Genomic DNA, 16,115 nt, shown 5'->3' with positions numbered 1-16,115 from the left:
ACATGCAGGCTGGCTGACTCACCAAACCAGATTTCCAGGACCATCAAACCCTGGGAGAAAAAGGATTTGAAGAAAAGCATATTCGATTCCTGGATGTTAGCTTTGTCCTGTTTTCCTTTGGCAACCAATGGTGGGCGATGGGCCGCTGATCCTTTCTAGCCTTGGGATGAAGCATGGGGGAGGCCAGAAGGAAGGAGGCAAGGGAAAGGAGGCCCTTTCATGATTTGCACTCGGAAAGGCCCCACGGAGCTCTTTCTCCTCTTGTATCCCGGTGTGGGTCCCACAAAAGGGGTCCAGTCAACACTTGCTGACTCTGATGTGTTTCCCAGTGTGGCTGAACAGCAATATCCGTGACACCTCAGCTCAGCCCATAGTCCCCCATCAGCACGGTTGGCAGTGTTTAATCACGTGTTTGAATTTCTTACTTAGAAAGCAAGCTGAGATGCTAAGGGGCCCCACGCCCTCTCCCCACCCTTGTCAGGCTTTGCCCCTTCCCCCTTCACACAGCACACAGAACCCTTTCCTCCGCACCTCCTGGGCAGGACACCCTCCCCTCCCAGGGGCTGAGTCACTGACTCTGCCATGCCCCTCGGTGGACGGTAGCATCTTGGCTTGTCTCAAGTACATGTGACTCAGTTTCACAGTCTTGCACTCGGAGCATGAAAAGGGGACAACTATAGAAGGATTCTGGCTGCTTTCTTGCAGCTTTTAAGACTCAAGACTAGGAAAAGAAGTGTTCTTCCAACCCCCCGATATCCTCCCAAGGTCTAGGCAAGCCTGTGGAACCACGCATTAGTGGCAGGAAGGACCGCGGCTAACCTCTTAGGACGCCCTGCAGGGTGGAGGTCTTTCTGAGAGGTGCTCTGTCCCCAGGTTCCAAAAGACTGCTTGACGCTGAAGCACCCACAGCTCAAAACAAACACACTCTCCAAGGCAAGGGCTGGAAAGTTTGGCTCCGTTTATCTGGGGCTGGAAAGCCCAGTAACCTCTCCCTGTCATCCCTCATTTGCACTGGAACCCCCGCTGCAGGGGAAAGGATATGAAGGCAAAGGAGCTCTCCTGTCCCAGTGAGTCTGCACGGCAGTGCTAAGAATGGCATCTGAGGTTCTTTCTTTTTTTTTTTTTTTTTAAATGGTGGGGAACAGGATGTGGAGAGGAAGGGAATTCAAGAGTGTCAGGCAGGGAGGGTAGAGGAGTGGGTGGGACAATCGGGAAGACCCAGCTGATGGAGCTGTAGATTCCCCGGAGCCCATTAGCCAGAGGAACACAGCAGAACAGGGAGAAGCTTCTCCCAGCCCCACTGCCACGAGGAGCCATCCATCCCCCTTTGGTTCCTGCCCGTGTGGCTCTTTGTTTTGTGTTCTTTCCTGCTTGGCTTCACAGCAGCACCTTTCAACCTCGGTTGCATCTTCAAGTCACCTGAAAAGCTTTTAAAAGTGACTGCTGACCGGCCCCCACCCTCAGAGAGGCTGAGGGGGACCTGCGTGGCACCCGGCCATCGGTACTTTTCTTAAAGTTCCCCAGGCCTTTCTAACAGGCAGCCAGGTTGAGAACCCTCATTTATGGGGACCTCTTTATGACCTCCTGAAATCTTCCAGAGCCAGAGGATGCTTTCCTCTCTGCAGAGTCTCCCAAGGGCCCCAGGTAATGACATCAGTTTCTGCGTTGCTTTTACAAGGTGATAAAAACGGAACTGGACGTTTTCTCTTTTATGAAAGCTCCCTCACCAGGCGTCACGCAGGTGAGGATGCCCAGCGAGGCTTCAGCCAATGGCGAAGATGTGTCCCGAGTGCCCGAACATCTTGACCTTTTGTCCCCCGCAGATCATCCTGAACGACCGCACCATCCACATGAAGCACGACTTCAAGTGGGGCGTGAACGTGAAGAATGCAGCCCACCCCTGCGTGGCGGGGCCTTGTGCACACGGGGGCAGCTGTCGGCCCCAGAAGGAGAGCTACGAGTGCGACTGCCCCCTGGGCTTCGAGGGGCCGCAGTGCCAGAAAGGTAGGCGTGGAGTGGGAGGGGGTGTCTCCGGAAGTGCGGGGGCCGCTCTCTTCCTGGAGGGGCTGGGAACCTCAGGACAGCCAGGCACATGGTTTTGAGCAGTGAGTTCAGGAACATAATAGCTGGCATGTCCCATGATTAATTATCCTATTAAAGAAGAATCATAATGTCAAAATACCTCTAACAGTGGGCTTCTTCCCTGAGAATGCCCTGATGGTCTGGGAACCTAAAGCTTAAATCCTAGTGTAGGAGGGGTTTCCAGGACCCTTGCCTCTGAGCCGTACCGAGTCTGTCCTTGATAGTGGGTGCCTGGGCTTTAGAGGCCGGTAAGTATGTTGACCTCTACCTGGGAACACGATAACGAGAAATCTGAGAAATCTTGCCCAGGACAGAAAAAGGTAAATTCTGTTGAATTATAAATAACCTTCTGTGAAGTGCTATTTTTCATGCTCTTTCCTCTGTGCCTGGGTTTCCTCCTCAGTAAAACGGAAATAATCATGCAATAATGTATAACACAGAGGGTGGTAATGTAGGTTAAATGAGGAGATACTTATTCCTGAGAAACATGTCTACTAAGCCCGCCACCAGTACTCACCGTTATTGTTATTGGTGAGAAGAAAATCCACTGCACGTGCTGGGAGCTACTCAGCTTCCAGCCCGCCCTTGTCTGAAAGCTAGAGTAGGTCACAGGTCTCAAGTCCCTACTGAATGGAGTTTCCCACACCTGCCCCAGGGAGGCCACGGACCTCGTGTCTGGAAGAGGCCTACAGCGTATGGTCATCATGTTGAGCCATTGGATCTTTTTGTTTCAAATATTAGTATGGCCTCACCTGTCTGGAAACTAGTTTTAAAAGAAAAAAGGCATCAGGCCACAGGAAGTGAGGTGGTGAGCCTCAGTGAAGGGATGTGTGCTCTCTCTTTTCCATCTGTTTCCACGATTCCTGAACTTTATCAGAATTCGGGCTTAGGGGAAGACAGTTACAGGCAGATGCTGCAGGGTATGGAATAGTAGGAGAACTTGTTTTGCAGCGACCATGGGAAATAGGAATGCTAATTTGCTGGTTGGAAGCCTGCATTGTATTTTATTTCAGTGAATTTTGAAAACTGCATGACAAATTATATGAAATACGTGTATGAACATAGCTCACCCTAGTGATGAACCCCGGAAGAAGAGTAATGGATCCATTTCTGGAAAGATCCTGATTATAATTCTAACAAGCAAATTGTTGTTTGGCTAATGGCACGTACTTGTGGAGATTTAGTTCAAGAGCAGCCCATTCATTCGGAAAATTGAGTTTGGATTTTACACATTAGTGTTTGAGTTTCCTGGGTCTCCAGCTTTACCAGAAGCAATTCGGATTTGCTCCTGCCTTAAATACTCACCTTAATGGTCCATATATAAAGTCCGGGCTTAAATGAACGTCTCACTTTGAGAATTAGAGGAGGAAGGACAGGATAATTTGCGATCGTGTTAAGCCTCGTTTTTTGCCGCAGAGCAGTAGCCGTAACAGATCTAAAGTGCTCACATTTATAGCTTTGTAACTGTGGGTTCGGGTTCAGTGAGAAGCAAGTATCACCAGCGTGAGGAGTCAGAGCTCCGGGGAGGGCCTGGACAGCGGCTGGGGGGCCAGGGGGACATTAGGCCTCTTTTTCTGGAAAATGTTAGGCTCGAGCCCAGAGTAAACCAGGCCAACTATCACCGCCCCTCGTGTTGTATCAGTGTTTTCTTATGCTTTGAAATAAGGATAGTGTTTCTGCCCCAACAGCAGCCATGGCTGTTCCTAGGAAGTCTTACTCATGACTGGGGATGGGGTGGGTGGCCTGTAGCAGTCATTTCTTCTGTTATATGGCTTGAGAGCATTAATGGAAGACCAGGTACAGGTTAGGGCTGTTAAGGACAATTTTTTCTGGGCTGCTGCAGGCACGTGGTGGCATGCAGGTGTCACACAAACTGCTCTCGTACTGGGGTGAGCATCTCGTCCTGAGTGAGGATTGGAAAGAGAAGGGCGAGAAATGGGCTGCTCTACTGTCCCACAGAGACACAGAAGAGCATTCTAAAAGTTTGGTTAGATTCTTGGTGGGAGAGACCAGGAATGCTCAGAAGCCATCCTTAGTCGTTAGGATGAATCCTGACAGGTAGACAGGAAACAGTCTTGTCTAATCCAGCGAGGTGGTCCCTAACTTCCATAATTTGTCCTAACTTCCTATATTTAAAAGTTTGGACTTTTTTTTTCCCTCCCCGATAACCAGATCATGTTTCAAAAGCAAGAACCTATTCTTAGTATTCCCTCTGGAAATTAAATCTTTTTACACAAACACATTGCGGAAGTCACCCGCGCCAGGCCTCATTCAATCCGTACCTTCTCCTCCAGCAGTTTAGTTTTGGGGACGCCCTGGTGAGTCTGGTTTTCTCTACCCTGGTCAGGGAGTTTGTGGCATACAGGCAATTTCTGCTAGGACACTCATTGGGAACTTGGCACCTGTTTTCACCTCTTGGTGGCCCAGGAGTGTTGGAACCAGAAACTCGGGCAAATCCTGGAGTGGTCTAAACACCCAGACCATCACAGGGCTCTAGCGACCTCCCCCTTTGTCCCTGCAAGGCTGAGCTCAGACAGAAGTAGGCATTTAGCTCCCACTGAGTTCCTTACTGCTCCTGGGACACTGCGGGCTCCCTGTAGTACCAGCAAGTACGGAAGACTGAACTGTCCACCCCAACCTGGGGAACCCACCAGGCAGGAGAAGCCAGTTCTGACTCCCAGCCTACTTCTAACTTCAGGTGCCTACAGAAATCATACGGCCTGACTTTGGCGGTCCCCTCTCCTTCCATGTGGGGCCTCTCACTCTTAGGTGACTTCTGCCCCCTCAAATCTAGGCATCCCTTTGTGGCACCCCAATACTGAGATCCCCCCTTCTCCTCTCACAAGAGGAGTGTCACGAAGGCCTCCGTCCTCAGAAAAGGTATGCCCCGTCCTTACAGGTTTCCTTTCTCCTTCTGTCTACTCTCATCCAAATGTACCCATCTTGCGTCGGATCCCTCAGAGTTCTTGTATCTCAGTAGGTTACTAGTGAGTTAAGGCAGAATTTCACAAAGCTCATGTACAAAATTAGGTTCTCAGAAATATTAATGGCTGTTTTGAGCACACCTGCGAAGATGGACAACATGCGTTCACAGACACAAAATGGGAGTTGGGGTTCTGTGGGCAGGTAAGCTTGGGTAATCCTGAGTAACCCCAGTTTCAACAGCTCTCTCTTCTGGGGGACTTCTTGGCACCTTGGCTGTGGTCGGAGTGTCCAAGACAAGGTAGAGAACGCAGCTGTCTCCCCCGGGGCTTCTCCCAGCCACTAGCACACAGGCCATTTGGGAAAGAACTCTGAGGCCTGGGCCTCCCTTCCCTGCATTGATAGTTTGGACTCGGGGCGTGCAGGACCCGTCGGGCCACTAGGTGGCGGTGTTTCCCTGCAGCGGGAGAGCCGCTCCACACTCAAAACTGACAAGGAACTGGACTTGGGCGCAGGGTCCTCAGCCCCACAGGATGGGATCGTGCCTCATCATTGCACATCTACCCCAAACGCAACATTTCGAACATTTTCTATTGTGTTTAGCCAATTCACAGCACACTGCGAGGTCTGATTTAGATGATTTTGCTTTTTCTGGTCCCAGTATATGAAAAAACAGCTCAGTACATGTAAGCCATAATTTAGAAAAAAATCAGTCTATAAAAACACAAATTTGTACAGTGTATTCGTATGCAGGCCACAGGGACTGTTTTTTCCTTAGCTTGTTGTGTCATTCAACAATGGAGCAGTGTGGCGGTGTTCAGCCTGGATGGTGGTCTTGAGAGAGTTGAAGGCTGGTCCTGGACAGAAAGGGGTTTGGTGGTTGTCACTCCAACTATAGAGGCTGCGTCATGGAACCAAGAATCCTGGACCAAGTAGAACTGTCCAGCAAGGGAGGGTGCTGCCCGGTGGATGAGGGAGCTGCCTCGGGCGGGGTGGCCATCCATCAGGATGTTGCTGGGTTGGGAAAGTCAAGTTACAGCACCCTCCCCCTCCCCAGATCCTTCCTTCTCTGGGGTCCTGTGACTGTAAGGAAGAGCCCGCACCCCGCCCACTCGGTTGGGAATCTCACGTCCCTCAAGTGGAAAATTGGCTTCGCCTGGCTTGGAGGCTGCTACTCATTGGGTATTTTTTTGTGTCGGTAGATGGCACGAACTTTTAGGTATAAACGTGAAGACGTGACAAAAACTCTTCTCCACTAGCGCCTTTGTGGCAGAAGAAAAGATGGTGTTGAAAACATCGGGTTAGGATAAAATATCATCACGTTTACAATATTTAAATAAGCTACAGAGGGCCGGAAAGGCCTAGATGGTCACTTCCAGCTCTCGAGTTCTAGCCCAGAATTAATATTTATCCATAGATCCTGCCTTCAGTGAGTAGATTTTCACCATTTTCTATTCAGTCCGATCATTCCTGGAGCGTTCCCCTTGCCCTTTGTTAATCACAGAATGAGCAGGGCGGGGTGGGGGAGAGAGTTGAGTTAGGGGGATATTTTTCCATCACCGAGAGAAAAGAGGCAGCTGGCCGGCTTCTCATTCCTCTTTCACATGTAGCTAGAGGCAAGAAAAGTAATAATCATTGACAAGGTAAGTAACTCTTTAGCAAAGAACTGTTTCTCCAGGTTTAGAATAAACTGGGAATTGTTAGTTCCAAGTCAGGAAGCCTCAGAAGTGTCAGAGGAGGGACACATCCCTTCTTTGTCCCCACCCCCCACCCCACCCCCACACGAAGTGGAGGCTTCGGGAGGAGAGTTGGTGCTAATTGTGCTGAGAAAGATTCCAGCGGTTCCTGTGGGATTCATAGTCTCATTCCCCTAAGAGGACGAGCTGGGCCCTCTCAGGGCTTTATGAGGGAAGCAAGGCCGGGTTCCAGCGATCAGCAACCGAGGTATTTGGGATTTTACAACAACTGTGGAATTCTGACTTTCCCTGTTCTGTTCCATGCTGGCACCTGGCAGAGTGTGGAAACTACTGCCTCAATAGTAAGTACAATGCGTCCCATGAGACACCGTGAAAGCGCCCTGGGATCCTGCCAGGGTGGCTCTGGCCAGGCGGTGGGCTCCGTGCAGGCCGACCGCATGCGGAGGGTAACTTGGCTCAGTGGTGTGGGACTCGGCCGCTCTACTGAGGAGGTGGGAATCCTCCCTCTGAATCCAGCGGGCCCGAGATGGCACTCATCTCCCAGCTGGAGCTCGGGGAGAGCCTGAACCCCAGAGCTGGGGGCCTGGCTGGCTGACCCCTTGGAGGCTTTCTGTGTGCCCAGCTGACATGTGACAAGCACATCCTGCCCATTTCAAGGAGTCCAGGGGAACGACGGCTCTTGGCCACAGGCCCACGCCCATGACCAATAAGGGCAGGCCCATACCCTGCCTGTGCCTCTTACCCTGGGGGTGAGCCAAACCCAGCGGGGGAGCCTTAGCTATGTTTAGCTCTGGGAACGACTCCTCTGACAGCTTGGCTAGCCTCTCCTTTTACCTCCTGGGCACTCGTATCCTGAAGTTAGGGGCCTGCATCCCACCAACAAGCCCCCTTGTCCCTCTTCCTCTCTTGCCTTCTCATTTCGACTTCTACTCCTCTGGGTCCTTCCCTCTGCCTGGCTTCCACCCCACTCTTTCCCCCACCTAAAGGCTGCCCGGCACTTGGCTCTCCTTTCCCTCCTTAACAGCTTCTTTTCTCCCCCCCCCCTTCTTTCCGTTCATTTTCCTCCTCAGCCCGTAGTTTGCATCCCTGCTCTTTTTACCTGTCTCTACTTCCCTCCCTTTTCTTCCCCTCTTTATTATACCCTCTTTAACCAGAAGGGAGAGAGGCTGGCGGTGTGGCCAGCATTCGGAGTTACGGTAGCCCCCCCTCGTCTGCGGGGGGCACCTGCCAAGACCCCCAGCAGATGCCTGAAACCATGGACAGTACAGACTCTCATATACTCTAGGTGTCTTCCCAGCCGTGCTCACCTACGATGAAGTGTAGCGTCTAAATTGGTCACGGTAAGAAGAGTAACGGCAATAACTGATGATAAAATAGAACCCTTCCGACCACAGACATAATCAGAGTTATGTGACCGTGGTCTGTCTCTCGCAGATACCTTCTGGGACCGGGCCCACCCTTCCGGTGATGCTGAGAGGGGAAATGGCGGTTCGGTGGGATGAAGTGAGGGCAGGGACACAGGCGTGGAGACCCAGCATTAGGCTCCTGTCGGCTTTCTGACGACAGGAGGAGCATCTGCTGGAACACGGCCGACCGCAAGTGACTGAAAGCGTGGCCGGCAAGCCCACCAATAGGCAGGGCTACTGTCCTAGATAGAGCCTTCCTTGGTTCCAGTAGGCCCCCCTGGGCCGGCAGCCCCCTGTCCAGAGCTATGAAGTGTCAGAGAACACGAAAGCAATTTCTTCAGCATTACCTCCGAAATTATTCTACTTTCATTTTTCTGCCTTTGCTTTTCTTGTTCCCTCCCTCCCCCTCCCCCTTCCTTCCTTCCTTCCTTCCTTTTTTTAAATTTTTTTGTTTTTTTTTTTTAAACATTGTGGAAACCTGCGTGGATGACCTGCCAACAGAGGAATTTATCCTTGGGGCTCAATGAGTTTGGGGGTTCGCTGTTGCCTTTCTCTCCTTTCTCTCTGTCTCTCCCTTTCTCTTTTCATGATTAGAAGTTAAGTGTAAACTTTCCTGCGGTTCATAGTATCAAATAATTTTATGTTTTCTCTCCTGGGCGTGGAGTCAGCTCGGTGTCTCCTTTGCATCGAGCATGGGTTTTGGTGAAACTCTAACTGCTCTTATGAGCTGGCTTCTTCTCTCTCCTTTTGCACGTCTCTTCAGAAATGCGATTCATTCCATCTTAATTTCCTTCAGCGGTCACTTCTCTGTCTTTCTGAAGGGAGAAAGATACGGCCATGTGGGAAAGGGTGATTCCTTAGGAAAACAAAGGCATGAGACTTTAGGAAGAAGCAAATGCACTTCTAAGATACTGGAAAGTCCGAGGTGGGCTGAGGGCCAGAATTAAGGAGAGCCCACCTGCTGTATGGTCTTATGCTCTCTTTGCTGTGTGACCTTGGGCAAATCCTTAATGACCCCTGTGCATCGTCTTCCTTTTCTGTGACATGGGAGTAACCAGCCGTCCTCCATACTCTCTGCTACTTCATGAGAACATGGTGAAGAGGCTGTAAAACATGACTCTGGAAGGTGATTTGTATTTTAAACCAAAAAAAAAAAAAAAACAACAACTGAGCCAAAAACCTTATCCTGCCCATTTCACCAGTCTCTTGAGGTCATGGCTGAAGGAGTAGGAGTCCTAGGGCAGATTGGCTTCAGATAATGAACTCCTGGTGGGCTTTGTTTGGGGATTGTTTTCTCTGCCTCCCTTGGAGAATCTCTAGGGTTATCCCCAGCTGTTCCCCACATGGCCCAAGACCTACTCTTCGGCTTCCAAGAATAATTGGGCACAGTTCAAGTTTCAGCATACTGCAAGGACTTCTCAGTAGTGCTGAGGCCAATAACAGTGACAGCCAGCCCCAGGGAGGCAACCACAAGGAGACACCAACCCCAAGCCTTGACAGGCAGCTCCGAACCTGGCCAAGTACATGTGCAGCCAAGAGGAAGGGGCTGACAAGTTGTTAAATGTCCCATTTCCAGGAGCTGGCGTCCTCTGTATTTTCCTGTCCTGTGGTTGAGGGCTGGGGTCAAGAGATCCGAATACCATGTAACCTCCATTTTCTCTTCTGTCTCAGCCATCACAGAAGCCATCGAGATCCCGCAGTTCATCGGGCGCAGTTACCTGATCTACGACAACCCAGATATCCTCAAGAGGTAATAAGTTACAGTGGGCACCTTCCTTATCTCTGCAGGGGTCCATTTCTCAAAGTCTTTCCCAGGACTTTTCCTTATCTTACTTGCCAGAAGATAATTCTCCAAGAAGGCCTTTGAGCCATGGCCTCAGGGAGGGGAGAAAAACTCAAAATAGACATAGAAACTAGAACAAAACAAACACAAAAACAAACTCTACTTGAAAAGTGCCGCCTTTCAGACAACCCTGTTACCAACAGCCCAAACCCTTTCTGGTCAGAGGGCGGGGAGAGAGGAGACTGCCCAGCCCCAGGATTTCCAGCATCGGGGCACTGAGAAGCATCGAGAACTTGACACGCCCCAAGTCAGGGTTCTGAGTGTGATTCCCAGGTGGGGCAGTTAGCTGGGCACTGTCCTCTGGCCACAGTGTGCAGTCCTGCCTGGAGCCAGCAGCAGAAGCGCTCCCGTGGTCCTGCCATCACAGTCTTCAAGTCCATACGCTACCTGTGTCTTCCCCAGCAGAGCTCCACGGTCCCCTTCAGGCTCCGGCCAGTTCAGTGAGGGACTTTTTGGCTCTCCTCATGTGGCTATAAGAGCCTGATCCAAGGGGGCACCTGGGTGGCTCAGTGGGTTAAAGCCTCTGCCTTTCACTCAGGTCATGATCCCAGAGTCCTGGGATTGAGCCCCGCATCGGGCTCTCTGCTTGGCGGGGAGCCTGCTTCCTCCTCTCTCTCTCTCTGCCTGCCTCTCTCGCTACTTGTGATCTCTATCTGTCAAATAAATAAATAAAATCTTTAAAAAAAAAAAAAAGAGCCTGATCCAAGGAGATGACCAGGTGCTAGCCAGGCTTTTCATTCCTGGTGGCAGAAGCTCTGGCCCTGCCTTAGAGTCCAAGCCCCTGGTTTGGAACCGCATGCGGACAAGACAAGGAAAAGGCTGGCCCTACCCAGGCAGAGTCCTCACCCTAGCCAAGCTCATCTGCAGTGTTTCCAATGTGCCCTTCTCTCTTTCTTTGTCCTCCTCTAGTTCTTTATAGTTTATAGGGTGCCTTCCCCCACCCTGCCACCAGCACCGTCATTCTAGAATTTTCCTTCCTCTTTAGGTTGACTGCATCTTAGTAGACTAAGGCAAAGCTTTAAGCAAAAGGCACCCAATACTTAAGGTAGATGAGTTTGGGAGCCTTTCAAGGGACAAAGTGGTTGAGAGAAATTTCCCCAGGGTGCTGGATGCCCCTGGTAACTCTGAACGCACACCAGAGGACACTGTTTCATTTCTTTAATCGCGTGTTGTGTTTATCTAGGTTGTCGTGGCGTGGGGCCCAGAGAGAGCTTCTTCCTTCTTCAGCCCTTTCTCTCCAAAGATACGAGGGCATCAGTCCCCAGAAAAAAGGCCTTGTAAAAAGGGCACACATCTTCAGCTCCCTGGGGCTTAGTACAAGGCACAATGTGGTTTTGGGGAGTAGAGGGGTTTGGTGAGAGTAGGGGGTGCAGGGCTCCAAACCAAAACAATTGCGTACACGTGCGTGTGTGCACGTCCACGTGCTGCAAGTAAAAGTCGGGATAAGGGTTTGTGTTCGTCGGATGCCTTCGGCTGCAAGTAACAGAAAACTCAGCTCTGATGTCTTTAGCATGAAGGACGTTCATTAGATCACGTAACAAGCAGTCCAGACTTAGACTGGTTCCTGGACTGATTGATTCAGAGATTCAACTCTATCATCAAAGACCTACATCTCTTCCATCTTTCTGCCTTGTTATCATCAGGATAGTCTCCAGGGGCACTCCCTCTCTGGTTACGACAGCTGTCCATAAGACACTCATGGAATGGCTACACATCACGCCAATATCCAGTGGAAGTAAAAAATTTTTTTCATGCAACTCTTTTTTAAAGAAAAAGAATTTTCCTAGACTCCTTCAGATAAATTTCCTCTATCTCAGTGGACAGTATTGGTCATGTGCCCACCGCTAAACCAATCACCGCAAGAGAAATGGAACCATTATGATTGGCTTACACTGGTCAGTGTATCCAAAGCAAGTGAGGGGAGGAAGGAGCCCAGAGTAAAAGATGGGGAAAAAGAGGTCTGTAGGGAGGGGGGCCAGGGCTGGATTCTCTGCACTGGGCCTGGTGGCAAAGTCACCATTGTGGACCCTGCTTCTCCGCGCTTCACTCTGAAGCCCTGCACGAGGAAGGCAAAGTTGATTTCTTCCTGTCTAGGTCAGGCTCTGAGAAGCCAGACAAGTGTCCCCCCATTGTTCAGGGTAGAGAGTCCCCACATTATGGTGTTGGACTTCAGCTTCACAATGGTGCCGAAGGAATGTACATTCCACCGAAAGTATACTTTGAAATTTGAATTGCGATCTTCTCCCAGGCTATGATGTGTGATAGGGTTCTCTCTCACAGAGCTGGGTGGGGGCAGTGGCCACCCATGTAACCACACCATCACGAGCGTGAGCAGCCCATGTGCTTCCAACCGCTCTGTTTCCATCCAGCTCTTCTGGTATTCACTTTCCGTGTGGTATCCAGTAAGTTACCTGAGGTGGTCAACACTTCACTAGAAAACAGGCTTCGTTGTAGTTGATTCTGCTCTAGGGTAGGTTAATGGAAGTGTTCTGAGACATTTAAGGTAGCTGGGCTGAGCTATGATGTTCAGTAGGTGAGGTGTATTAAAAGCACTTGGACCGAGGATATTTATAATTTATGATGGGTCTATCCGAGTGTAACTCCACAGTAAGATGAGGAGGGTCTGTACTGAACACGCTGTGTAGCCTTTGAGTGGGTAGGTGTGTCAGAGAGGGACGGTGCGAGGGATAGGGAAACAGAAAAGGAGACTTTCCCAGTAGTGCCACGTTAGGCACAATACTGAATTATGTTTACTCTTAGCTCACCTTTTATTTAAAGATCTCATGCTTGCCCTTCTCCTTATATCAGATGAAACCCTGGTCCCCTTAGTGAGACTAGATTTCTGAACTAGTCTGTTCCCAGGAATTGGTAAGAACCCATAAGCCTGTGATCCTACCCCCAGCCATGCCTGTAGGGCCAGGAGCTGACCCGTCTGAGCCCCGCTCCATTCCTCTCAGCTTCCTGTTCCTCTCCACCCTGTCTCCGCTCCAGCAGCTCTCAAGGCCATTATCCTATCGTGCCACGTTCCTTGTCTGACACTCGTCCCCCTGTCCCGTCACTCCCCTCAAGGACAGTCACTGCCAGAACGGGCCATCCATAGCCATGATCATGGCCCAGAGAGCTGCCAACTTGAACCTCTTGGCAATTAAGAAACTCACTTTCTGTTGGGGAATGGGAAGCAGTATTCCAAGGCCCCTTGAAGGGGGGGACAGGAAAGAGGGAAGATTGAGGGATGTATTGGAGGTACACCTCGATGCCAGCTTTGGCCAGAGTCTAGCTAATCTGTAACTCATAAAATGGCCTCTCGTGGAGTTTCACCACAGGGACAGAAGACACGGCTGGAGATTGAGTGATGCAGAATTGTAGGTCCATCGTGTGGCCTGTGGTGGTGATGCCGCCATTTGTAATTTCCTGGTAGTACGTGTCAGAAATGCCAGCTTACCCTTACCCCTGGCTCCCCGGGGCTGACAGACAAAACTGGGCCTATTCAAGAATGGCCGTTGGTGGAGACTGGTTGAACTGTTGCAATTATTTCTGCATTTTCTCCAGGGTATCCGGATCAAGATCAAATGCGTTCATGAGGTTTAAGACAACTGCCAAGGATGGTCTGTTGTTGTGGAGGGGAGACAGCCCCATGAGACCCACCAGGGACTTCATTTCCTTGGGCCTTCGAGATGGAGCCCTGGTGTTCAGGTAACCTAACCCCTCAGGGCTGATCATGCCAAACAGAGTGATGCCAAAGTAAGCCAGCACCCAGTATGCCGGAATGGACCTGAAGGTCCAAGCTTCTGCAAGGCTTTTGGTGTTGCTTTCCAGCATCTACCTTCTAGTGCGTCAGTGAGCAAATTTTAGCCTGAGGGCCAAATCCAGCCCATCACCCATTTTTGTAAATGGAGTTCCGTTGGAATTCTGCCGTACTCATTCACTTATATATTATCTGATTACTTTCATGCTACGGAGGCACACTTGAGTAGTTTCAGTAGGGATTATAGGGCAAAGCCTAAAATATTTATCATGTGGCTCTTGACACAGCATTTTTGGACCCCTGTTCTAGGCCATATGCTCCCCACTTGCAAATTAGGAGGTAGTAGAAAGAGGGCTTTGGTAGCGCTGAGCATGGATGTGAGCTTAAACCGGCTCAGACAGATGTGACCAGCTAAGGTCAAGAGACCTGCCTGTAAATTCTGAGTCTGTTCCCAATTAGCTGTGCAGCCTCGGGAAAGAGACCGCCTGCCTTCCCATCTCCCCCTGCAAAGCCAGATTCACCTGTCTGTGGACCAACCCAACATTTGGATTTTTGTGACTGCTTCTGGGGTGATACTGATAAGGCAGTCCCAGAAGTTCTTACCTCTTTTGAGTGACTTGAGACTGTTCTTAAATTTGTCAAACAGATCCTTTTGAGAAGCAGCTAAAAGATTACCTGGACCACTTCTCCCCACCACAGGGGGTGGGAGCCGGGTTTCCTCAGGGCAGGCACTGGCTTGTGTGATGTGAGAAAGTTTCTTTAGAGACTGTGATTGTACATCCTCATTTGAGGTTAGAAATAACTTGTCTAGACCCAGGATTCCCAAAGCGTGGTCTCTGGACCAGCAGCATTAGGGACCCCCGGAAACTTGTAACAACTCTAGGGGTGGGGCCCAGCCGTCTGTTTTAGATGTTTCTCCCAGTGATTCTGTGTCCACTAAGGTTCGAAACCCCTGCCTGGTTTCTAGATCGTCTGTCTGCTCTCTGTGGGGATAGGAATTTCTCCGGCTTTTCCTTCTTTTAATTCCCCCTCTGGTGACCAGCACAAATTCACTAAATGATATGGGATCAGTTGGAATCAAAACAAAGATGACTGACCTGAGGGGGAGATGAAGATTTAACTCTGGGGCTGCTGTGGCTCATGCACAGGGATTACTGACAGCCTGAGTAGAATAATGTTAAGTCTTTTCCGTTTGAATAAAAGGCATTTTTTTTAAAGATTTTATTTACTTATTTGACAGAGATCACAAGTAGGCAGAGAGGCCAGCAGAGAGAGGAGAGAGGAGGAAGCAGGCTCCCCGCTGAGCAGAGAGCCCGATGTGGGGCTCAATCCCAGGACTCTGGGATCATGACCTGAGCTGAAGGCAGAGGCTTTAACCCACTGAGCCACTTTTGACAGGAAATGTCGCTTGTGCAACATCACATTTGCCCCTAAACAGAGGAGTGGGCTGGGGGTTGCGATTCTGTGATGGTCGGGGACTTGTGAGAGAGTGTGTGGTTGAAGGCTCCGGGCTGGCCGGCTGGCGGGTGGGAGCACTCTCCCCGTCGCGGCTCCTTTCCCCCCTTGGCCCTGAGGTCAAACACAGAGCTCTTCACACCCCAGTTTCAGGCTGGCTGCCGTGAAGCCATTTTCTTGTGGTTTTCCTGTGGTTAACCTCACCAAGGCCTCAAGTACTTGATTGTGCCCAGAAAGGGGAACTGAAACAGTAGCTCAGCCGTGGGTGGGAGGCCCAGCTTCCCCGCCTGAAACCACCGACCCCAGACAGGGGAACTGCGCTCAGGCCCGCCCCGCACCTCCCACCGGCTCTGGGCTCTCACAGCTGGCCAGCCCCCGCTTCCCACATCCCAGGGACACCCTCTGATAGCCCCCCTGCATCGCAGACATTTTTCTTCTGTTACCAGTTCTCCCTCAGGATTCTGCCCATGGGCCTGGTGTGTTTGTTTTAACCTGGAGTGGTGGCTGTGTTCTGTGCGGAGGATGCTGGCTCCCCCCAACCCCCCCAACCCAGGCAGTCGTCTGTGCCCACCCGTCCCTGGGCCGGGAGCTGCAGTCTCGCTGCCTCTGCTACCTTCCTTCCTCTGAGCAGGCACTTCTCACAGCCATTCACCCAGCTCGGATGTAGGAAGTGTTGCGGGAGGTTGGGCACGGAAAGGAATTCAAGTGCCAGCCAGTGGTTTGAAAATGTCCGTGTACAGAGAGTCAGCCGGGAGGGGGAGGGACGTGGCTGTTCTCAGAGGTGGATCCTGGGACCACCCCAGAGATTCTGATGGCCCAGGGCCTCGGGGGTATCAGAATCCGATTGGAAATGATCAGGAACTGCACCCTAAGAAGCAGGGTCTGAAATGGTCAACCGCCTGGGCTTAGAGTCAGACATGAGCCATTCCCATGGCCTCGTGACCTCGGGCAAGTTACCCTGCCTC

General features: G+C 50.9%; 1 protein-coding gene across 4 annotated transcripts in view; it reads left to right on the top strand.

Moving 5' to 3' along the window:
• EGFLAM (EGF like, fibronectin type III and laminin G domains) overlaps nucleotides 1–16,115 on the top strand; it is a 177,645-nt gene that overhangs the window by 152,511 nt on the left and 9,019 nt on the right. For 2 of the 4 annotated variants that reach the window (XM_046001092.1, XM_046001091.1), the window contains exons 18-20: nucleotides 1,824–2,004; nucleotides 9,779–9,857; nucleotides 13,500–13,643. In XM_046001092.1, the coding sequence (XP_045857048.1) occupies nucleotides 1,824–2,004; nucleotides 9,779–9,857; nucleotides 13,500–13,643 (404 nt within the window). Of the gene's footprint in view, nucleotides 1–1,823; nucleotides 2,005–6,621; nucleotides 7,043–9,778; nucleotides 9,858–13,499; nucleotides 13,644–16,115 lie in introns of those variants that run through there. The other 2 variants (XM_046001095.1, XM_046001093.1) reach the window with 2 other exon arrangements.

Source organism: Meles meles, chromosome 3, assembly GCF_922984935.1.
Source record: "Meles meles chromosome 3, mMelMel3.1 paternal haplotype, whole genome shotgun sequence".
NCBI lineage: Eukaryota > Metazoa > Chordata > Mammalia > Carnivora > Mustelidae > Meles > Meles meles.
This window is presented reverse-complemented; position numbering and strand designations above follow the sequence as displayed.